We start from the raw sequence: 24,470 nt of genomic DNA on the forward strand, positions 1-24,470 counted from the left end.
TGGATGTATGGACATGTTGGGTTGTTTTGCCTATTCTCATTGGTTTTGTTTGTTTTTCAGTTTACTTTCTTGTATAATTTTTCGAGATAAAAATGAATTAATTCAATCATTCATTCATGAAGCCTGTGAGAGTCGCGTGCTGCAGGTAAGTGTAAGTATGTGGGTAGTACCCACATACTTACACTTACCTGCAGCGAATTACCTGCATTCATTATTGGCACGTCAAAACAGTGCCATAATTCGCCGTAATTCGTAGTTGTAAAAAAAGTTTGTAGCTTTTGTAAAAAAGTTTGTAGCTTTTGTAAAAAAGCTTGTAGCTTTGTAAAAAGTTTGTAGCTTTTGTAAAAAAGTTTGTAGCTTTGTATCTACAAGTACAAATATTTTTTGCAAGTACAAATATTTTTTGCACACGCACAAAATATTTCTACAAGTACAAATATTTTTTGCACACGCACAAAATATTTCTACAAGTACAAATATTTTTTGCACACGCACAAAATATTTCTACAAGTACAAAGCTTATTTACAGATACCAAATATTTATGGCCTACAAACATGCTGTCGATCATTAGTTCACAGGCTGCCAAAAGTGAGATTGGATTGATTTACTATTCAACCAATAGGATCTCGACCCTGACCGAGCGTTGACCAATCACAGCAGGGCAGCGAGCTGGCCCCGCCCCCTGAACTGGAGAACGTACGTCATCCGTCTCGTACGTTAGCATTAGCCACAATTAGCTTGTTGTCAAAATAATTCTGATTCATCGAGGGATTTTTCCTGTCAGTCATCAGTCTGTATACGATCCATCCATTTACCGCTCCGTTTGTGTACAGCGTCAAACATGTACGTAAAAGCCTCGTCCCGGTGCAGAGACATGCTGAAAGCAGAACTTATCGAGTGAAATGCTGGTTAGCTTGGTGAGCTAGCTGAGACGCTAACAGCAGCAGCGAGGCTGAGCCGACACCAGCACCACCGGTGCTGCTGCAGACCCGTCCCGGAGCCACAGGGACGACATCCACACAGATCCTCCACGGTGAGTACGGCCTGCTGTTTACAGCCAGGACCCGGGGCGGACCGGCTCGGTTCCCCGCTAGGACGGCTCGGGTAGCGGGTCGGCCGTGGTGTCAGCAGGACAGCACCGGTACCGGCCGGTTACCAGGACCAGAACCGTGTCGGGTGGTGTTTGTCTGAGGGTAACTCTGGGTTTATCGGGTCGGTTCTAAGGTGCAGTTCCAGCTGCTGGGGTTTGTTTTCAAACACCTGAGTGTGGTGGTCCAGTGTTTGGATACTCAGACCTGACACTAATACATCTAGTCTGGGTCAGGATCTAAATTATATTTACTGGGAATTCTCTTTCCTGGGACAGGCTACAGAATTTTTTTGTTGATGGATTTGGAAACGTCTGCAACAGGTACAGATGATATGTACACATTTATTTATCCTGACTGGTGTGTGTGTGTGTATATATATATATATATATATATATATATATATATATATATATATATATATATATATATATATAAATTGTTTAGTTTATTTCGGTCATGACATCACAAAAAAAAGAATAAAAATGACAACAAGAAAACGAATACACTGTTCAAAGAAAACATTACAAAACATTTCCAATATACAAATACCATCTAGACCGAAGAAGGTGTAGGCTGAAGCAAAGCTTATTATTTGCCTACCCTCAAAAAGATTAATTAAAGTAATGAAATGAAAACAAGAAGTAAGAGAAAAGACTGACAGTAAAACAAATTGCCTCCATGGGGATAACAAAAATTCCTCAAGAAATAAAAGAAAAAGGTGCAGTCTACATGTTACCTTTATCCTTAAAAAATCAAATCAAATCACAAATTAAATAAATACCCAACTCAACATAGCAAGCATCACCACTCATTCATTTGATATAAAGAAATCATCCTTCTTTTCAATGTTTTTTTTAAATAAGGTTAAGGTTCTACATAATTTCAAATCCCTATCTAATTTATTCCATACACCCACCGCTGCCACTGTAGCATCTCAGTTTGGTGTTGGTTCTGATTGTTGATTTTTATCTATCTATCTATCTATCTATCTATCTATCTATCTATCTATCTATCTATCTATCTATCTATCTATCTATCTATCTATCTATCTATCTATCTATCTATCTATCTATCTATCTATCTATCTATCTATCTATATATATATATATATATATATATATATATATATATATATATATATATATATATATATATATATCCACCAATCAATATGTGTTTTACGAAGTTTTTTCGTAAAAGGGCAATAAAACAAACTCATAATGCCCTCTACCACTATTGAGTAATTGTCCATCCTGTATTCCATAATTATTGCAAATGGACATTGCAGGTTCTAACTTAATTAAAAGCCAATTTGTCTCTATGTGCGGGTTGTATCCCAATCCTGTGCATATCAAATACCAGAATACTAATTTTATTATCATGGATGTCGAGTCAAGTCAAGTGAATTTTATTTATAAAGCACATTTCACATTACGAGCATGGACTCAATGTGCTCAAAAATACATAAACAAACAAACAAACAAAATTACAAGTTTACAATAACAGAAATAGATAACGAGTATGACAAGAGAAAAAACAATAATAACAACCATAATTCCATTTTAACAAAAGTGCGTTCACCCAGCCAACCATGAGTTTAGTCAAACGCCTGTGCAAAAAGGTACGTTTTTAGTCTGCTTTTGAAAGTGGGCACTGTTGGAGCAGACCTTAGTTCCTGTGGCAAGGAATTCCAGAGAGTGGGACTGTAGTGACTGAAATGGATGGAGATGGATGGATGTGTGTGTGTGTGCGTGTGTTTTTGTTAGTTTTTTGAGGTGTGTTTGTGTGGGACTGTGCAGTTTGCAGTGTGTGTATGTGACGGCGTGTTCCAGAAATGGCAGCAACATAACAAGCCATTCAACAAGCCTGTGATTATTATGGGTTTAGATCTGTTCCATGTTCTTGTTAATTTAATCATTTCACATCCCGATATAGACTTGGATATACTGCTTACCAGAAATCTTGGTAGAACTGAGCTGTGCAATAAAACAGAAGAGAGATGGTCACAGATACTTTTTCTGATAACACTGTTGATAGTATCACAGTTGTATTATTATACAAACATTGGGTATGTGCTTTTACTGGTTATCCCACAGGAATTGAGGTAGTTACTAAACAATGTTACATGGTAAGTACTGTCACTTCCCTGCACCTCATTCTGCCTTGACCTTTGATGCCTGAAAGACAAATTAATGACAGAGAAAGAACACGAGAAAGAAATGGTGTGTGTGTGTGTGTGTGTGTGTGTGTGTGTGTGTGTGTGTGTGTGTGTGTGTGTGTGTGTGTGTGTGTGTGTGTGTGTGTGTGTGTGTGTGTGTGTGTGTGTGTGTGTGTGTGTGTGTGTGTGTGTGTGTGTGTGTGTGTGTGTGTGTGTGTGTGTGTGTGTGTGTGTGTGTGTGTGTGTGTGTGTGTATATATATATATGCATTGAGGAGATTTATCACTGGATGTGCCACAACTTTCTCCAGCTAAACAAAACTGAGGTAATAATTGGTTGGAGCTAAAGAGAAATGATTACAGGTCACCACAGAGTTTCAGGCTATACACCTAAAAGCCACCAACCAGGCCAGAAATCTGGGTGTAGTGATGGACTCGGTCCTAAATTTGAAAAAACACATTAAGGCAATAACAAAGTCAGCCTACTATCAATTTAAGAATATATCAAGATGTCTCAGTAGGACCTAGAAAAACTAGTCTATACAATCATCTTTAGTAGGATTGATTATTGTAACACTAACAGCATCTTTACAAGTTTACCTAAAAAGTCTATTCTGACAACTGCAGCTCATTCAGAACTCTGCTGCTCGAGTCCTCCCTAAGACCAAAAAAGTGAACCAGACAGTCATTCAGTTTGTTTAAGTCCAGGTTGAAGACTTAATCATATTTTATCAACTGATTTGATATTTTCTTATTTCTTTCTTTTTTGTTTAAATTTTAAGTCATGCTTTTTATTTATGCTTTAATGTCTTTGTAAAGTACTTTGAATCACCTTGTTGAATTGTGCTCTAGAAATAAACTTGCCTTGCCTTACATGGTTCTTTTTGTTGACAAGAACCTGCTCACAGTCTAGTATAACATTGGCATATTTATGTTCTTCATTTTTGGACATGGTTTGATAGACTTCAGTCTGGCCAAGTAACGGCCCCACAGTCCCAGACATCTCTCCTCTGAAGATGATTAGATTCAAAGAGCTCTTCTTCCGGGAAATTGACATCTTTTGATATGGCTTAAGTGATGAGTCATCAAAGTATTCACCTCTCTACTTTGTAAAAAGCAACACTTTTACCGTTTGATTAAACTGACTCCATGCTAGCTATAATTTTTGTCATAACTGTGGCCAAATTTTTATACCTGGTATACAAAATGTATTTACTTTAGTGAAAAGGGGACGTGCATAATGGATGCTTAATCAGCAGAAAAATGAAGCAACGTCTAAAAATGCAACATAAGTGCTTTAGAAGAAATTGATTGTTTTATCATTTACCTACACTGTTGTTCTCAATCAGAAATGGAGAGTGCACGGAGAAATACATTTAAGTCATAATATAGTATAGATTTGGTGTATAATATATTCAAGACCACTGTTATGTGCATTAATGTGGCATAACTGTAATTGACTGCTTGCCTACCATTTGCTGAGTTTTATTTTACTTCAACATTCACAGATTCACATCTCTGATGTGAATCTATTCATTAAAAAAAAATCTCTGTAAGGTATGTAAGGGTCCAGTGCAGGACTATTTTCTTACTTAAATCTCAATAATGTTGTTTTTGAGCTTTTTATGTCATGTACTTTCAATCATTCCAAATATAGCCTAATGTCCATTCCGACTGATAACCTTTTTTAGTCCTATACAAACATCACAATTGTCTATCTTGTTCATAAGTTGATATTGTATTTTGACATAATACATTTTGACACATTTGACTTAATTTATTGTTTATTAGATACATAGCGAAAAATTCAGTTCAGTTTGAAGACCTCTCACTTGACATTTTCCCTCAAAAATGTTAAACTATAAGAGAGTGCAGCATCTAAAGCCATTATATCACACACTGCACATTTCACATCATTAAGCAGAAGTCAGGGGAGAGCTTTTATGTCGGTAGTAGTTCACTAATGTTTGCAGTCTATGGCCTCTATTTGACAGGGTAATCTGTCCCTGTGTGGATCCCATCAGCAGCTGAATGTTACATTCATTTAACTTGTTAATGCTGTCCTGCTTGTCTGAGAACAGGGGCTGTTTTGAGCTGCTCTGTTGGCCAGCTTTCAACCCTGACTCTCAAACAGAAAGAGTGGAAAGAATTTTGTGGCATGACTAAATCACAATAAGGCCAGTTTTTGACACTGTATTAAGCCTCAAAAGCAAAATGCGTGTGCACTTGGTAAATACCCACATGAATGTGTACACACAGTGGCATGGCAGTGCAGTCATCTTGTCCCATGCTGCAAGCACTAGCATCTTCTGCTTCTGTTGCCATGGCAGCCACTCACCTGCCACTCCAAGCTGTGTAACCAAGGACAAAACTGTCTTGATGTCACCCTCCAGAGTTCTCTGTCCTCACACGTTAAATATGATGGTATTCACTTGTTTTTCAAGATCAGTCAAATATAGAGGGCATTGTTGCTGTGTGTAGCTGATGATTCTTCATGAGTGTTATCTGCCCTACCTTTTGTGCAATAAATATTTAGTGGCTGGATAGTTCAGAAAGCCGATTAGTTTTGGTGTTGGCAAATGGCTTTGATATATGTCCATCAATAACTAGTATAATGTATGTGAATACATTTGTAGTTCATTACAATCTAATAATATTTACTAAGCCTGAAGGGAAATGTTATGCTGCAGTAATGGTTATTTCAGTTTTTTCAAAGAGTGATTAAACTTTAGATTGTTATAGCTGTGGGCAGGAAGGATCTCCTGTATTGGTCCGTGCTGCAGTGGATCTGAAGAAGCCTGCTGTTTCATGTAATATTTGAAATACTTTGGATGACTGATTTCTGTTGCTTTGCAGCCCTTTGATTTTATGTTTATTCTCTGTAGACTGCCAGATAAAAGTGAAGTCAAAGAATTACGTAGGTTGATTTAATGCAACATTAATCATTATTTCAAGGCTTAAAGTAGTACAAGCTTTGTGCCTTTTTAAAGCATGTGTTTAATTGAATTCAGACATTTCTTTTGTCTTTTATCTTAACAGAGTTGTTCCGATACATATACCAGTATTGGAATACTGCCAAAAATGAAGGTATCAACATCGGAGTGCATTTACGTCCATGCACCATCGAATACCATGTATTGCGTTATTTGAGGCGGGAAAATCCAACCAAGTAAACATTGACTACGTTTACATGCAGTCATAATTCGGGTTATTGCTAATATTCCGGTTACTGAAACATTCGTAATATTCCGTTTACATGCGTGATCAAACAGGGTTATCCCTGTATACATGGTAATGAATCATTCGGGATATCCCGATAAAACCAGCGACGCACGGAGAACGTGATGACGCAATTAGCGTCATTCCCGCTTCTTCTTCCTGTATCCAAATTCAAAACAAATGCTGCTTTGTGCAACTTTTCGCTCACCTTCTTGTAAATCTCATTATCCCCGTACTTTCTACCGTCTACAAATTGCCAAAATGTTCATATCCTTCATTACATTTATGAAGTGATTAGTCTCCTCCTCACTCCAAAAGTGTGGCGTGGTCTTGCGTTTCGCCGTGTTTAGAAGAACTTCCTGGACTCAAAAGACAAGGATTCCTTGCGAACAGAGCATGCGCAGAAAACAAATTCATGTTCCGTTTGATGGGGATATTCCATTAGGCGGGTTTTAAAAACCGGAATATGAGCAAATTCGGGTTATTCAAAGGGGTTATTGGTGTTTACATGGCCGTGCAAATTCGGGTTATTGCGAATATTTGGGTTTTAAAAGGGTTATTGAGTGCATGTAAACGCAGTCTATGATATGTTCCCTATGCAAGGCTGTGGTTTCCAGACAATGACGGGCATATTTTGTTCTAGATGACCAGCCCGTTTGTCTTTGAAAATGTTGAATTTCACTTTGTAATTGAACACTTGGAACTGCTGAAGTTTCCCAAGTCTGAAACACAACTCTAAAACTGCTCTATATTTATTTGTTACTCTTTTTCTGATAAGAATTAAGTTTAAAAAAAAAAAGTTTAGTTTGACATATAAAAAAAAAAGAAAAGGAAAAAAATAATAATGGTATCAGAACAGCTGATACCTGAAGCTGATACCATCGATGTAATAAAATTTGGTATCGGAACAATTAAACATTTTAAAATGTTAAGGGAACTCTCAGCAGCTCAACAGATATATATTTATTTAAGTACCGTAGATGACCATTTAGTAGCCCGGGCGTTTAATATGCTAAATCCACTTGGACCCCAGGCGTTTATAAGAACCAGGCGGGTATTTGCAACAGGCTACAATTTATTTTTGCAATGAGCAGCACCAGACCATTATACAAAGAACATATGAGATCACCATAGTACCACTGGAACTAAAATTGTACACACTGTACACAACACAACACCTCACGACGAGCTCCCGATAGAAAATCGGATAGAAAGAAAATCAAGCGTGTTTGAAATCCTGGTCGCTCCACGTGAAGGAATCACAGCTGAAGCAGCTGCGACCCGACTGGACTCATCCTTTCACAGAGAGCATGTAGCCTACAATCTCTGATGTTACGTCAAAAACTATTATTTGTATTTGTTATTAGTTTAAGTTTTGCAAATTCACATTACAAATCATGTTTTAATAGCAAAAAAAAAAGAGCGCATTTCCACGTCCATCACCTTTGCCTTACCTTCTTTCAACACCAGGTCCACCCATTGCTGGCTGAGGTTGCTTCAGTTTGCAAACGTGTTACTCTGTACTCTTTGGCAGTGTCTGCTGTGAAATGGGGGGACAAATCAGTGCTGTAAATTGAATATAATGCATGATGATAACGTGGTTGCATCAGAGCACAAAAGTAGTGTATTCATATTTTATGTTATTTCTTAAATTGGTACTTGAACATTAGCAGACCTCAAACCTTTTTCACCTTGATGCTGCAACAATTCTGTGATACAAAAGTGATTTTGCAGCACTGCAGGAGCAAGATAACTTATTTGCAAGAATCTGAATCAAATTGTGTGATAATTTCACAGAGGTATACTGTAATGAAGAATGTACAAGCCGTCTTGTGGAAAGTATTGATTGTGGTATTGTTTTAGATGGAATTTTTATTTAATGAATTGCAAAACAGGTCGTTACAGAGGTTGACCTACAGTAAATGCTTGATGCATAGATTGGGATTAACCACTAGCTTTTGTCAAACTGCTCTTACAAGGCAGCACTGTTTCGCCTTTCTTGTGCATCACGGTTAAGCTAGCAATATGTAATATCCCCCTTTAAAAGGCAAAGAGTGTTGTAGGTATTTAATTTTGTCATTCTGGGAGGGTGTGAAAGTCAACATTGATGAGAGCCAGCAGTGAGCCACCTCTGTTTGATTAGCCCCTTTCACACAGCCAGTTCGAGGCGGGAACGTTGCGCCTTTAAGCCGCCTCGCTGTTCTGTGTGAAAGTCACGGAGGCGGAATGGGGGGGCCAAGTGGCCCCACCAATAAGCCGGCAGCGGAGGTAGTCACAGAGCCGTCACAGAGACGAAACGGGGTCTGTGTGAATGACACAGCCGGCATGCCGGCATGCCGCTGACATGACGGTCGGACTGACGCTGTCGTCACACCTCTGATTGCGGAACGCCGGCATGCTGTGTGAATTTACAGACGGGAGCGGCGTTATGCCGGCGTTGTATGGTTCTGTGTGAACCAACAAAGGCGGCGTATTGGCAGGACTTCTTTACACCAATATTGCGGAATCTCTGTGTGAAAGGGGCTATTGACTCTTCAGTTGTCAATAGGTAGTATTCATTTCATTCTTATTGATATATTTTGAGCCATACTTTGTCTTTTTACCTTAGTTATGTGTTCAAATAATTATGTGATAATTGAAAGTTGGGTATTCCATACATTAAAAAAGAAAGAAGGAAGCTTTTAGCCTTTTAGTTCTATCTACATTTACAAACTGGATCCTTGTGTACACCAGCAGCATATGTATTGATATTTTCAGAAATAATGTACATGTTAAAAGAGCAGTTTTCTTTTCTAAGATGCCATTAAGTACTGAGATAATCAATACATTCCCACATTAGATAAACAATAAATATTGGCTGGATAAGGATTTAGTCTGCCTTTCAAACAACTTGATGTTGTTGTTCATTTAGCTAATGCATGAGCAGTTGTTATAGATAACACACTCTCATGAACACTGTGGAGTTTATAGCGTTAAGTAGCCAATTCTTGCTGGCCAAAGAAGTTTAAAAAATTTCTCATCAGTCTTTTTAAGCATAAGCATGTACTATTTCTGGATATGTTGAGCAATGATCACTATTTATTTTAGCCCATTAAGTAAACAGTAAAAAAAAGATACACATTTGCGCACACATGCTGAAAAACTCCAGCAGTCCAAGTCTCTAAGCATTATACTAACAAAGCTGCAGGATCTTTGGAAGGTTTACATTTTTCTCACCATCATCTGAAATAGGCAGTCTGTTTTTGTTGGTTGAGAAGTTCCACTCCCAGATTGTATGTTTTACTCTAGTGCACGTAGAGGAGCTCTAATTAGCACAAGATCTGATCTGTGGCTCAAAAATTGTGACATGATTAGAACAGCTTGGTATGTGATCTATAACAGCCTTATTTTCCATAATTCTAATATGAGGTTGTCACGGTTTCATCTCTTTAAAGATTGTGGTTCAACAAGATGGGAGGATATATACAGTGTGTATATATATGTATATGTATATGTATATATATATATATATATATATATATATATATATATATATATATATATATATATATATAATTATACACATGGACTGCTCAAAAAAACTAAGGGAACACAAAAATAAGACATCCCAGATCTGAATGAATGAAATATTCCTATTAAATACTTTGTTCTTTACATACTTGAATCTGCTGACAACAAAATCAGTCTGGATTTGGAGTCACTTTCAAATTTGAAATGGAAAAAGACGCTAGAGGCTGATCCAACTTTGATGTAATGACCTTAAAACACATCAAAATGGGGCTCAGTAGTGTGTGTGGTCTCCACGTGCCAGTGCAAATGTGATTGGCTTGGAGTTACATTGTGTTTAAGTGTTGCCTTTATTTATTTTGTGTGTGTGTGTGTGTGTGTGTGTGTGTGTGTGTGTGTGTGTGTATATATATATATATATATATATATATATATATATATATATATATATATATATATATAAATAAATAAATAATTATTTTTGTCGCACCTGGCTTTCCTGTTGTTGAATGCTAACAGTGGCTTCGATTTTGTTGTAAACTCTGTATCTGCACTTATCAAGATATGTTGATGTTGTGAAGGGTTTCTTTTCTTCACACTGAGCAACACCTGTGATCAGAGATCTTCAAGGCTTCAACTCCAGACTTTTTATCTGCTTTGTTGGTCTGTTGTCCAAATTACCTCCATTTTTTGATTTATTTATTTTTTACATGGAGGTTTTAGGATTAAAACTTGCTCAGTGTACTTACACCTTGATCTTATCGTGATTATTTCAAATCCATGTGCTAGTGTATAAAGGCAAAATCATAAAAAACCTGTCATTAGGGTTTTATGGCTAATGGCAGATCCATGTCCTACACGGGTCACTCCCTGGACCATGACACATCACATGCACTGCAGATCAGTTTTATTTGACTTAAAAAGAAAAAAAAAAGTTGCAACGATGATTAAGTGGCAAGTACGAGTGTTGGATATGCGAAGCAGGAGGAAAAAAGCCTCTTTCATCTTTTAAGTGGTTAGTAGCCTACTGGAGCACTTACTTCCCTGACGAGACAGTCTTCATTGACCCAGCCGATCGATACATTGCTCGGGAAGTTCATGTTGGGCTGCCGCATCACTGGGCTTTTCTGTGAATGTCGGGTGTCTAGCTGTGGCAGATATAACATTGTCAGTTCAACAGGGAGGCATAAAGACTTTATAGGTGGTAAATAAGACATAAATAACCCATACACACTCAGTTTGGTTTATTTCAATTCACTCCAATTATTTGTTATTACCAAAAAGGAATGTATGTTACAATAATTGTTAATATTTAAGTTTCTTTAAACTCTCATTTTTAGAACATTATAGCTGTAGGAAAGAAAGATCTCCTGGAGTGATCTGTGTTGCAGCAATTCTGAAGGAGCCTCTGACTTCTGACGTCCTCTGATTTAAAAGAAGGCCCATTCCTTGTTGTGGAAGTGATTGCTAGTCAATGAGTAAGAGAGATTGACGCTGGCTTGGAAATAACTACTGGTATTGCAGGCAGACGTTCTGCAGTTTTGACTCCTTTGGGGCCAACTCCCCCAAATGGGAGAAACTCTTGTAGACTGTATAGCAGAAACAATAACCGTAACTGTTGTCTAGGAACCCCAGAGGACGTGTAACTATGCAGAAAAACCTTATCAGCTTATATTCTGTTTATGGCTCAGTTTAGACTCAGATAAGGTGTTTAGCATTTATGCTGACGTGAGTCAAACACTGTTAATTTTACAAGCGTACAACAACTTCTGTCAGGATGTGCTAAGCAACCTAAGGAATACACCATACTTGAGAAATATTTCCAGAAATACTTATATTTTCATCATCTGTAGATTTTTCATTAACAGTTGGTGCTGATCCCTCTTTTAACAGGAGCTTAGTTGCCAGTCCAGCTTTGTATTGCCCCTGATGTTTGAAGCAGTATAAACACCACTAGACTAGATTTCAGCCAACCATAGCCAGGTCTTTTCTTACAAAAATGAAGTTGATCCAAAGGGCTCTTGCTTCTCTTTTGATGGCCGGGTTTGCAATGTTTTCTTTGGCCTGTTTAGCCAACGACTGTACACTTAAAGGGTCTTCTAGTTTTGAACATAATAAGTCTATTTACTGCTGCTCATGATATTTTGACTGATCTTTGGAATTGTTCGTTCTGTGCAGCCACGGCTGTCCAAATAAGGAAATTGAGCCGTAGAAAACTATTGCTTATTATAAATAGAAATCCTGTTTTGATGTAGAAACAAGTCAAATATATGAATTTCTCTTATTCGTTCTGACGGGGGCAGTAAAGTCAGCACAGACGTTTTTACTAATGTGTTTTTTATTATTGCTTTTGCTAATCCAATAAAGAAAATTTTTATATTGGGCACAACTGTAAAATATTATTTCAATAATCATTTCAACAATTGAAAAGATCAGCTTTCAGTGTTTTATAATGTATGAAGAAAAAGTGATATTTTTCTGGGTTAGCAAAAGATTTCAAACTTGCAGAAAAGTCCTAGCACTACACTTGCTCATTCCTCATTGCCTTTTTTTTTATCTCTTTAATTTTTTTTCTGTATTAAATCCTCTTTTGCAATACAATTTGTCTGCTCCCTGGTTAGTTGTCCACTGTACTGTAGTATGCCACTTTTATTATGCACATTTTCCAATAAAGAGGAAACAAAAATAGTATCAGTTTAATGATGGCCATAGTATCGTATTATCCTCTGGCCACTTCTTTATTAGTGGCCTCGTGGTCTTACTAGAGAAGGACATCTATTTGGGTACTTCTTGGGTGTAATGTTGGACCAGCTCCAGTGTTTTCCTCTTCACAGGCTCAATTTGGTCGTTTTTTCAAGTGTTTGAAAAACTTTGTTTATTTTTTGACAGTAACCAAGTGTTGAACTTGCTTATAGTTAAACTAGCTGTGGAAATTGTATCAGTACCACATGACTTTTGGAAATCAGTGTTTAATGTGTATATGAAGGATCTTAAATACTACATACTTCAGTGATGTGTTTAAGAAGGACAATGCATCCTTCTCACATGCAGAAAGTGACTGTCTCTCTCATTGTACCAATGCAGTAAGATTAAAACCATTGCTGACCAATTTTTCTAGCACATTTTGTTGCACTATATAGCCCTAATGACAATTTCTTTTCGGTGTCTGATTTACTTATTTATTTTTTTTACCTTTGTCTCTTTCTTATGTCTTTTTTTTTCTCTCTCTCTGATCTACAGGTAGCAGTGGGTCTGTCTAAGACAGAGCCATGGGTGCGTTCCTGGACAAACCCAAAACGGAAAAGTACAACTCGCACGGTGAGGGGAACGGATTGCGCTATGGGCTGAGCTCCATGCAAGGCTGGAGGGTGGAAATGGAGGACGCTCACACAGCTGTGTTAGGACTTCAAACTCCGGGTATGACTGACTGGTCCTTTTTTGCCGTGTATGATGGTCACGCTGGATCAAGAGTTGCCAACTACTGCTCTAAGCACCTTCTGGAACATATTATCACTGCTAGCTTGGGAGTTGGAGATGCACAAGGCTCCCAAGTTGGATCAGACATCACTGGTGTCTCTCCATTGCCACTTCCTCCTGCAGTGGAGGCCATGAAATCTGGGATCCGGACAGGCTTCCTGAGGATTGATGAGCACATGCGCAGCTTCTCTGACCTTCGAAATGGCATGGACCGCAGTGGGTCTACTGCAGTAGGAATTCTTCTTTCTCCAGATCATTTCTTCTTCATCAACTGTGGGGATTCTCGAGCTGTTCTGTACCGCAATTCACAGGTCTGCTTCTCCACTCTTGACCACAAGCCTTGCAACCCACGCGAGAGAGAGCGCATCCAGAATGCAGGAGGCTCAGTAATGATTCAAAGGGTTAATGGGTCACTGGCTGTATCCAGAGCCTTAGGGGACTATGATTACAAGTGTGTGGATGGCAAAGGCCCTACAGAGCAGCTGGTCAGTCCTGAACCAGAAGTGTTTGTGATGGTTCGGGCACCAGAACAGGATCAGTTTGTCATTCTTGCATGTGATGGAATTTGGGATGTCATGTCCAACGAGGAGTTGTGTGAATTTGTGAAATCTCGGCTCGAGGTGTGTGATGACCTGGAGAGAGTTTGCAATGAAGTGGTGGACACCTGCCTGCACAAGGTATGTCAAAACTTGTTTTTCAAGCATAACCTTTGCTAAGTTCACACTACCAGCCACATTGTGATACAATTCTGAAAGAAAACCCTGAAATGTCCACATTTATAACTACAAGTGTCTTGCATCTACTTCAATGTGAAAATGACCTTTCTCTGGAATGGCATGCATGTCACATGGACGTGCCATTTGTATTAACAGTAACAGAAAAAGCCATATTTGTGAGAATGTATTGTAGTCAGAGATTTGACTGAGGCAAAATGAAAGCAATTGCAACTTTTATTGGTGATATTTTACCTTTATTGTATTGTTACTGATTGATTTTGTCCCTGAACTGCTGGTGTTATGGTGAGCTCTGCATCGTTTCTACTGGAAAAAAAGAAACCGCTACATAACTTCAACCATTTTGTCTGAATTTAGGCTTTGTGGTGGTATTTATTAGACGTAACAGCACATATCCATTAGTTATCACAGCATATCATATCTACTGTAGCATCTAAGGGCATGTTGGAACACCACCAAAAAAGAAATCAAAGCAGAAATATTTGGGTGATTTAGAAAAGGCCAAACATGGCTGTAATTCAGCAGTCTATATCAACACACCTCTGTTGCCTTACATAGCTGTGAGCTGCAGTATAGTCCTTACCCACATGGTTCCAAGAAATAGTCTGCACTCTTTCTTTGGGCACCTTCATTCTGTCTCTTATCAGCTCTCTTTGCCCTTTCACCTACCTTCCTTTTAGGGGAGTCGGGATAACATGAGTATTGTGGTGGTGTGTTTGCCCAATGCTCCCAAAGTATCAGAGGAAGCTGTGAGGAAAGAAGATGAACTCAACAACTACCTGGAGACTCGCGTGGAAGGTGAGAGTGGATGGATGAATAATATGAAACTCTCTTCTGTGTGTAAACATATTGGGGTTGTTGAATATCAAAGATTCTAGTTGTTTGAGTTGTTTGCATATTTTTTTTGTCATTTCCCCTGAAACCAACTTAAGAGTAATCAATCTTGTGTAGATCAAAGGACCGTCTGTAAGAAATGGCCAAAACTGGTACTGCAGTCACTTTCAAAATATTGTTGAGCGGCGTGTACCCTCCCCCTCCTCCCCCCGACCAGAGGTTGCCAGGTAGGCTGCAGAATGCAGCAGGAACGTAGGCTGCCATGGCTGCCATAATTAGAGCCGAGCTGGCAACCCGGATGCCGAAACAATACTGACTTGGTGATTGGGAGATAGGTGGAGGGTGGAGCTTCAGAAACAATACTGACTTGGTGATTGGGAGATAGGTGGAGGGTGGAGCTTCAGAAACAATACTGACTTGGTGATTGGGAGATAGGTGGAGGGTGGAGCTTCAGGCCAAAACAAAAAATGACAACATAAACATCAGTTGAGGGCTGCAACTCCTCTTTTTAAACTGGAATATCCTGGCTTGAGTGCTGTTGTCAGTGACATAAGTATTTGAAATGAACATGATTTTTAAATGTCTGTTGACATATCGGGGTCATTTTATGATTCGTTTTATTATTGCTCTTACATACAGCTCCTTTTAAAGCCAGTTTTTAGGAATCCAATTTAAATACGGATGGAATTAAATATGGACCATAATACAATTTTTTTTGATAGAAACTGGACTGAATGCCTGAGTTTTAATTTTTCTTTTTCAACCTGGACTAAACTGAGGTTTTTATGAATTGAGTTAAAAAAAAAAAAAAAAAGCCGGGCCTAGTTGCATTTTGAGTGGTAGGTGACTGATAAAAAAAGTAAATCTATTTCACAATGCAAGGTGCAACTCCAGTCAGCGCCAGCCCATCTGGTGAAAGAAATGAGACTCCATGTGCCAATAATGCAAAGGAAGTTTTTTTCTTTTTGTTTTCTCTTTTTCCTTTTGGCTGCTTAATAGATATTTGAATTTAGATTAAAAAACGGCAACAAACTCATAACTACGCTAGCAAACGGTAAAATGCATTTGGCTACAGCATTCATTAATAACATTGTTATAGTTAGTGTGAACTTGTGATTTGCTGTTACCGGGTGTACTTGTTCACACCAAACGTTCTTTACCTGATTTTTAATCCTTTTAGAAAATTAGACACACCGCCTGCAGATGCCACTTCCAGCTACTTTTAACTAGCATCCATTAGAGCTCATTTATTATAACCAAAGGTCACAGGGAGCCAATCAAATCAGTCTATCCTTTTAGGTGGAGTGTCTGGACGGGCTTAAAACGATGACGACAGAGCGGCGAAGTGATCTGAATGTAAACAGTGTAAATGACACCAGCTGAGGACTCATGACCATTTTAATCGGCTTTGGCATTAACAGTAACAGATTCAGACTTTTTCTTTGAAAATTACACAGAAGACATCATTCCTTTGCAAGGTAGATATATTCGCTGTTTTACTGACAGGCTACAATAAAAGTTTAATTTACCCTCTCTACACAACACCTTCCCTTTTTTGTCGGTCTGAATAAGTCACCTGGCTCGTTGCTCTGATTGGTCGTACTGCTAAAAAATTGCATGCAAAGGCAGTTTGAAAAGCAAAGGTTGGTGCTGGTCCTCTTATGTGGAGACCCTATGGGTTGTTTTCAGGCCCTAAAAATGTTTCTTCCTTCCCAAAGGAGAGTTTTTCCTTGCCACTGTTTGGGTTAAGGTTTCTCTCCCACTAGGGGAGTTTTTACCTGTCATTATTTATGTTTATGTAATAATTGCTTGGGGGTAATGTTCTGGTTTTTCTGGAAAGCGCCAAGAAACAACTTGTATTGTAATCCATGCTATGTAAATAAGATTGAAAATGTAATTAAATATTTCTAGATGTGGGTCTGAGCTATCATGCTTCCTTTTAACATGAATACTGTAAAGTAACCATCAGAAGTTTATGGATCAAAGTTGACATGTGGTATATGTCAAACTAGTTAATTGCAATACTTTGTCGAGATAAATCAAATCCAAAAATAGCATGATATGTAACTTAAATGTTGTGAGACCTGACTCGCACTTGAATTCATGACAAACTATCAGAATACATTAGTAGGCATTACAACTTTACTGATCTCAACACATGTCAAGAATGTTAGGGCCACAGATATCAGTCAGTCATAATGCTTTGGATTAGATGCATTTTGGGAAATCAGGTCTAGACTTTTGTCACCTTGCCATTTTTTGTTGTCGAACCTTCAGATGAACCTGACTCTGTTCCCTTCCTCATTCCACCCTTGCTTCTTCTATACATTTCTCTCCCTAAATCGGTTCAGGTTCAGGTTTGAGTCCTGTAAATTGTTTGGATTACAGTCGTTCAGGTTTGAATCTTGTAAAATCTACTTGGGTTGGAATCTCATTTGGTTTGAATCCAGATAAATACCAAAATATTGAGTGTTTTTGTACAAAATTAGTTTTTGTTTTGTTCTATTTTGTTCTATTTTGTATTTATTTATTTATTTAGTTATTTATTTATTTATTTTTGTTTAAAACATCACATAGCAGGAATAAAAAGCTTGATTTAAGTTTAATGTCTCCGTAAAGCACTTTGAATCACCTTGTTAAATTCTGCTATACAAGTAAACTTGCCTTGCCTAAATGTATCTCCCCTTTCTCACTAAAACATTCACTTTCTTGTTTGGATGGGTCCCCTGCTTCTTTTTACTTCTTTCTGGCTGGTCTAATTTCATTTCTCTTTTTTTTCTCCTCTTAAACACAGAGCAGCTTTTCGAGCCACCGCTCTTCACTGACCACTCTTAGTACATATTAAACTAGGGCTTTCCCCTTTTTTCAGCTACTGGCACTGTTTACACTTTCTGTAACTTCACCAGCATGTATGGGTTACAGACTGAAAAGCTGTGCGTTGCAAGTTCTGCTCAGTAGGTACAATACATACAATTAATGTTTACCGAAAAGCACTCTAAACTAAGGTACATTTATTTAATGTTTTCGTGAACAGTAAATGATAAAGTAGATATTTCAAAGCTGTGTTCAGATAAAAGCGAGTAGATGTTGGGCTTAAGGTACTGTCTGAAACTGGGAGTAGGGAAAGGGAGGGAATAAAAAGAGTGAGAGGAATGCGCTGGCTGAACATTGGCCTGGCTTCATGCCGCTCTCAGCTCAGCTGCAGGCCTCTTGTCACCATCTCTCTGTCTCAGACATGCTCACTTCCACACACTTGTCTGATTTCTGTCTTTGTTTATTCTTGAATTTGATGCATTGTTTTTGTTTTTTTCTCTCTGCTCTGTGCTGCATCTTTTATCTTTCTACAAGTGTTCTAGACTTTCATCATCTCTGTTAATATTGAACGGTGTAACAACATATCTGTTGTTGTTTTTAGAGATGCTGTCTCGGCCTGGAGATGAGGGGTTTCCAGACCTGGTAACGGTGATAAGGAACCTGTCTACTGATAGTGGCATGCCTGCTCTGCCACCAGGGGGTGGTCTTGCCAGCAAGTAAGGGCCCCTTGTATTTTAGGGGATGCATGCTCCTTATCGCTACATTTTCAATATTATATGTACCGTATTTTCGCGACCATTCGGCGCACCGTGTGGAAAGGCGCACCCTCATTTTTGTGTGTCATTTTTAGATTTAAAACATACATATGGCGCACCGACCCAAAAGGCGCAATCTACAGAGCAGAGCTGCACACACGCGTGCCGCAAAACACGCCGGCCGGAAAACACACACACCCGCTGCAGAACGCACACACATGCAGAACGCACACACAAGCACACAAGCGCTTATTTAAAAAATAGAGCAGGAGCAAAACCTCTGTTTCTGCATTAAAGAGCTCCACTAATTCAGCTGCGCCAGTCCGAATTTCCTCGGTGTCAGACACTTTCTGCACAACAGTAAATACACTTTTCATACCCCGTTGTGCGGATCCTCCACCGCGCAGAGCCCGTCTCTCCCCAGCGGGGTGGAGCAGCGCGCGTCACAGCGGCTTTAACCGGGAATGTGACCTGTTCGGACCGGCTGGGACCGAAGCCACCCACCTGTATGGGAGCAGGGGCTCCCGGGGAAAGACCAGCGGCATTTCGGCCGGATCTGCCCCGGGGATGGTGCGCCCTGGCCCGGCAAACCCGCGGCGGGAGCCTGGCGGCTCCTGAGCGCATCCTCTGCATCTTGGTTACCGGAGATCAAACCGACAGATTTGCCTGAAAATCTCGCAGGGTGAAGTTGATCCGACCTGGGACAGACCCCTGAAATCCCTGCTCCTAAAGCGGGTGGGAACCAGGAGAATTTGATCTGATCCCGCTTTGGGAACCTGGAAGTCGGGTTGCAGCAGTGCGCGTCACAAGCGCTGCAGAACACAGAACACACACGCACGTATGCTTATTTAAAAAATAAAGCGGGAGCAAAACTTATTTTGATTGTACTTTATTTTACTTTACCGTACACATCAAGCAAATCCTTCAAACTCTTCTTCTTCTTCTTCTTCATCACGTCCGCAAACCATGGGTGCTTCACACCCCCCTCCCCCTTTAACGTCTGTGGCTGGTGTCATTCACGTCCGCAGACCACGGGTGCTTCACACACCCCCCCTTCCCCCTTGTCTGTGGATGGTCTCCTTCACGTCCGCAACTCCCCCGGGCTTCACCCAAAGCATAGATATGGCGCACCGTTTCATAAGGCGACCGGCACATTTAAAAAAAAAAAAAAAAAAAAAAAAAAAAAAAAAAAAGGGCGCCTTATGGTCGCGAAATTACGGTATGTATATAAACCTTTTGGTAGTGTACCTGGAATTCTTTCCCTGTTATAAGTCTCATGTATTGCATACATGGACCAATAAGAGACTTGTTGATTTATTTCATATTCTTGTTCTCCCTACAGACGCAGTGTTATTGAAGCAGTATACAATCGTCTGAATCCATACAAGGAGGAAGATGGAGTAAGTGTCATTGTATGTTGTGAATATGGGCTTTGTCCTTTGTCTGAAAACCTTCTAGTCTCAGGTTGATTAATCCCATCTAAGATAAGGGCAGGTGCATTTATTTGAAAAGCCACTGTAGAAAATATAATTAATTTCTGAGATGGCCTGGATCCTATCAAAAGTTTCCATCTTTTTTTTGTCTTGAGCCTGGTGCATGTTGCACACCACCCAGCAGCCGTCATAACGGACCTAATATGAATAACAACATAGTTTAGTTGTGGAACTGAAAACTTTCAGGTGTAAGCATTCACTTCTAATTAGTTTCTGAAATCCCTAAATGGACTACACTCGAAAGAATTATTTGATCACTTTAATTGCTTATTGGTGCTTTGTAATTGTGTAACACAAAGCTAACTCAATAGCCTCTTAAGCACAGCGGTACAAGAAAGGATTGAGTTAATGGAATTGTAAAATTACTGGTTATTCTCAATGCCAGATATGACTTTGTATCCTCCTGTATTGTCCTACTTGTATTGACTATTAAAAATGTAAGATATTTCCATACTTACACAAACAGATTTAAAACAGGAAAATGAGTAAATGAGAGAGAGAAAGTACAGAGGAAAAATGCCTACAACAGATAAAAGGGATTAATATGCCCCTGTTTTTCAAACTGTATTAAATAGAGCTTTTTAAAACTATTTCCCCAAACATTCAGATAAAATCTTTGCAGTAGTATCCCCCGTTTCTGCTCTTGTGACAAAAAGCAGCTCTCTGTGTCTCTGTAACTTACTCAGTTAGTCACTTGCCTGTGTTACAAGCTACTGTTTATTTTAAAATCCTAACCTTTTAAAAATGTGAACTGCAAAAAAAAAGGATCTTAAGGATTTGGCATCACTTATTGGTCTTTTCAAGGCTGATTTATGGTTCCGCGTTACACCAACGCAGAGCCGGCGCGTACGGCGCGCGTCGCCGTGTACCCTACGCCGTAGGCTACGCCGTAACTCCGGCGTAGGCTCTGCGTCGATTTAACGCGGCCTGTTGAGAATTTATGAACACATCAAGAAGTTGTTTGAGGATGCCTCCTTGTACATAGGTGTGTGAATAAACTCCAGGGTTTGGCAGAGATCTCTGCCAGCCAGCATAAACTTCCCTCTGACACAGAGGTTGAAAACAGATGAACCTGTGTGCTCCTGATACATTTTCTTATTGCAGTGAATGGATTGTGTACATACATCGACGAGTCACAACACAATAAATCACCTATGGGACTTGGGACTTCTAGGGTTGTCCTGTAATGAGTGGCAAGGGGACATTTTTGGTCATTGGGATAGTAAGGTGACAGTAATATTCATTCATGGTGGGATTAGGAGAGTTGGCAGGCTGGATCAGCACCTTGAGCTTGTCAACGTGTCCCAATTGCCATCCCTGAGAGCCTTGTCCTGCTAGGGCATATTGCTGTTACTGCTACCATGCGACATGGGGGATTTAGCCTCCAGCACTGTTACTGTTGTTGTGCGCATCAAATTATTATAAAAGACATGACCTAAAGTTTCCTGGCACAGTTTTGTATGGAAAAAGAGACAAATGACACAATGTTTCTCGTGTGCCATCAATAATAATATTGTGTGTGTGTTTGTGTGTGTGAGTTTTAACGCTGGGTTAGATTTCTCTGTGCAGGAGTCAAATTTTAACCATATTCACAATCATAAACTTTGAATTGTAGAGCTTTGTCCAGCGATGAAAAAGCAGTTCTGCAGTTCTTCAGTTGGTAGCTTTTAGTGGGTTGATGTTGGTCTCGTCACATCTTCTTCTCTAAGGATGTAGAGTTATTGTAATTGTGTACATTATGCACATAAGATCAAGAACACATTCACATACAAGAAAAGGAAACTACCTTTTTTTTTGCCTAGATGTTGCCTGCTATTTTTTTTTTTACAAAATATTCAAGACACACTGAGCACAGTAGTGCTCAGTGTGATGAGCTGATCTTTACTCACACAAAACAAATATCACAGCAGCACTAAGGGGGCTGGTTCTTCTCATCAATTCAGTGTATTTTGCAAAACGTGTGTCATTAAAAAAAGCACACACTAATACCAACACACTCACACTGAAATTAAGGGATATATCGATATGTCTAACTGTGTGTTCACCCTCTGATTAACGCAGCCCTCCTGTTTCATTTGGTAAGTGATCACATATATAACTGTTACACCCCCAACCCTTCTTCCAATCCTTCATGCATTTAGTGACACATACACACACTCACAGGTGCACACAGATTCTTAAAGGCATGTAAGTGGTGACCTGCAAAGCATACCCCCTTGTCACACCCTCATCAGTCTCTACACCCTGCTCTGGTCTACTCTCTAGCATGTGAAGCTCCTTTTAGAGTCTAAGGTGTGTGTGGAGACATGGATGCAGATTCGATGAGGATGAATCGAGGTGTTTCTCGTCCTGTCTGTCCTTCTCTCACGTCACAGACATCCAAACACGCATGCACTGGCCCTACACGCATGCATTTCTGTCTCACTCAGTCTTTCAGCAGCTGCACGCAAGCAAATAACAATCTGTTTCTGTGTCAATCCCCTGCAATAAGATGAAAGGGCCTGGAATAATTGTGCCAGCGTATTGTCGAAGAAAGAATCTACAAATTGAGGCTGGAAATGTTGGCCCGGCTTGTATTGCTGTTGTAACTTCCTAACCTTATTTATTTTTTGGGGTGTTGATTCTAGGTGGATCTGGCCTTGAAGTCCAGGTTGGCAATAAAATCATTGATTGTGGCTTTAAATTGGTTTTTCTGCATTTGATAACAGTTTTCCATTTTTTTTCTCCACTTTTTGTCTCTTTTTCTTTTTCCGTTCTCTTATTCTTCTTTCTATATCTGTCATTTTGATGACACTCTCTTTCTCCTCTGTTTGTCTGCTCATTCTGTCCTCCCTCTGTCATGACTTTCCTCTTGCAGAGTGGAGCAGATTTGGAGTGCCACTGGTAGCTGTCCAGCACAACTGCCTCATCCCAAAAACAGGACCACTATTCCACACAAGATCACACCCTTACGCATCTTTTAATTTCACTGGGATTTTTTTATTAATTTTTCTCCACACTGAGATTAACCAGAACATAAATCCAGATTTTAAAAAAGCACCCATTGAGATTGACTGCAAAACATGATCGTGTTTTTTTTTTTTTTTTTTTTTTTAAGAACAAATTGTGGGAAGAAGCGCACTACAGAACTGCATATATAGAACATACAGGAGAATCATCAAAGGAGAGGCAAATAAGCACAGTTTACCTTTTTGTTTTCTTGTTTTTGATTTTTTTGGGGGGCTATTTTTGTTGTGGTTTGATGGAGACATGGGAGCAGCTCTGCTCTGAATTCTGTGAGACTCTGGTGCCTTCCTCAGATGGGAGAGAGAAGGGAGGTCCTCACAACTCAAACGTCAGCCATCTATTACTAAAAACCAACCACTTAAAATGTTAATAAGAGACTTAACAGGCTGAAGTGCTTTTGTGGCATTATTTCTTCTGACATTTTCAAAGTGTTTCTTGGAAAAAATTGGGAGCTTATTGACCACACAAACCCACTACTCCCAAATAAGCTACACTGATAAGTTGATGTTCGAGGGTTCTGGGTATTACTGGTACTCCAACAGGGCCCAACACCTGATGTACTTGTGAACTTAGCTTGCTGGAGAACGCCTCAGACAACTTCTGAAGTCCTCATTGAATACTATCTGGGTTAAAGCCTCAAATTCAGGACCTGAAAACCAATCACCTGAAAACGAGGACAACGCTAATGAGTCATGTCTGGCAACAAATTTCAGTCTGGCTCCTCCACATGTTCAAATGTTAATAAGTTAGACTCAAGTGCGACTCCTTTTGCATGTCTTCGCCTCCCCTGTCGGCTCTTAAGGATGTTAACAGTTTGTCAGTCTCTCTTTCTGGCTCTGATTTTGCTTTCTCTGTCTTCAATAAAAGAAGAAACTGCAGTCATTTACAGCGGCAGATGTGGTCAGAATCATAAGCTTTTGAGCCTGCTGTTAAAATATAGATAGAAATTATATATCAAATTCATATATATGTATATATAAATATGTATATGTGTGTGTGTGTGTATGTATGTGTGTGTGTGTGTGTGTGTGTGTATATATATATATATATATATATATATATATATATATATATATATATATATATTAGGGCTGGGCGATATGGACCAAAAGTATCTCGATATTTTCTAGCTGAATGGCGATACTCGATATATATCGATATTTTTTCTGTGCCATAATTGCGGTTTCCCCCAAAGCATTATAGCATAGCATCTCTGTTAGCATCTCTGTTAGCATCTCTGTTAGCTTCATTTTTTTCTGAGGCAAACCCTTAAAAAAACAGTCAGTTTTAATACAAAGCCTCGTGCTAAATGTCACACAGGTTCCTTTATTAACAGAGGTCTGCACAATATCAAAATGTATAAAACATGAAATAAAAATAAA

The 24,470-nt window shown here is 39.2% G+C and overlaps 1 protein-coding gene across 2 annotated transcripts; it reads left to right on the top strand.

Moving 5' to 3' along the window:
- The first annotated feature begins 708 nt into the window (after positions 1 to 708).
- Positions 709 to 24,144, top strand: ppm1ba (protein phosphatase, Mg2+/Mn2+ dependent, 1Ba). Of its 2 annotated transcripts, XM_061744805.1 has the most exons (7): positions 709 to 1,034; positions 13,216 to 14,129; positions 14,867 to 14,984; positions 18,436 to 18,550; positions 19,932 to 19,989; positions 22,144 to 22,160; positions 22,940 to 24,144. In XM_061744805.1, coding segments are annotated over exons 2-7 (1,194 nt in total). In that variant the 5' UTR covers positions 709 to 1,034; positions 13,216 to 13,244; the 3' UTR covers positions 22,941 to 24,144. The 2 variants fall into 2 exon arrangements, with proteins under 2 accessions (XP_061600789.1, XP_061600788.1); XM_061744804.1 differs by lacking the exon at positions 22,144 to 22,160.
- Positions 24,145 to 24,470: the final 326 nt, after the last annotated feature.

The sequence above is a fragment of the Cololabis saira genome, chromosome 17 (genome assembly GCF_033807715.1).
Source record: "Cololabis saira isolate AMF1-May2022 chromosome 17, fColSai1.1, whole genome shotgun sequence".
NCBI lineage: Eukaryota > Metazoa > Chordata > Actinopteri > Beloniformes > Belonidae > Cololabis > Cololabis saira.

Coding starts and splice junctions, on each gene's coding strand:
- ppm1ba (XM_061744804.1), top strand. CDS start 13,245: ATGGGTGCGTTCCTGGACAAACCCAAAACGGAAAAGTACAACTCGCAC. Junction 14,130..14,866: donor TGGACACCTGCCTGCACAAG/GTATGTCAAAAC, acceptor CCTTCCTTTTAG/GGGAGTCGGGATAACATGAG. Junction 18,551..19,931: donor GGGGGTGGTCTTGCCAGCAA/GTAAGGGCCCCT, acceptor TTCTCCCTACAG/ACGCAGTGTTATTGAAGCAG.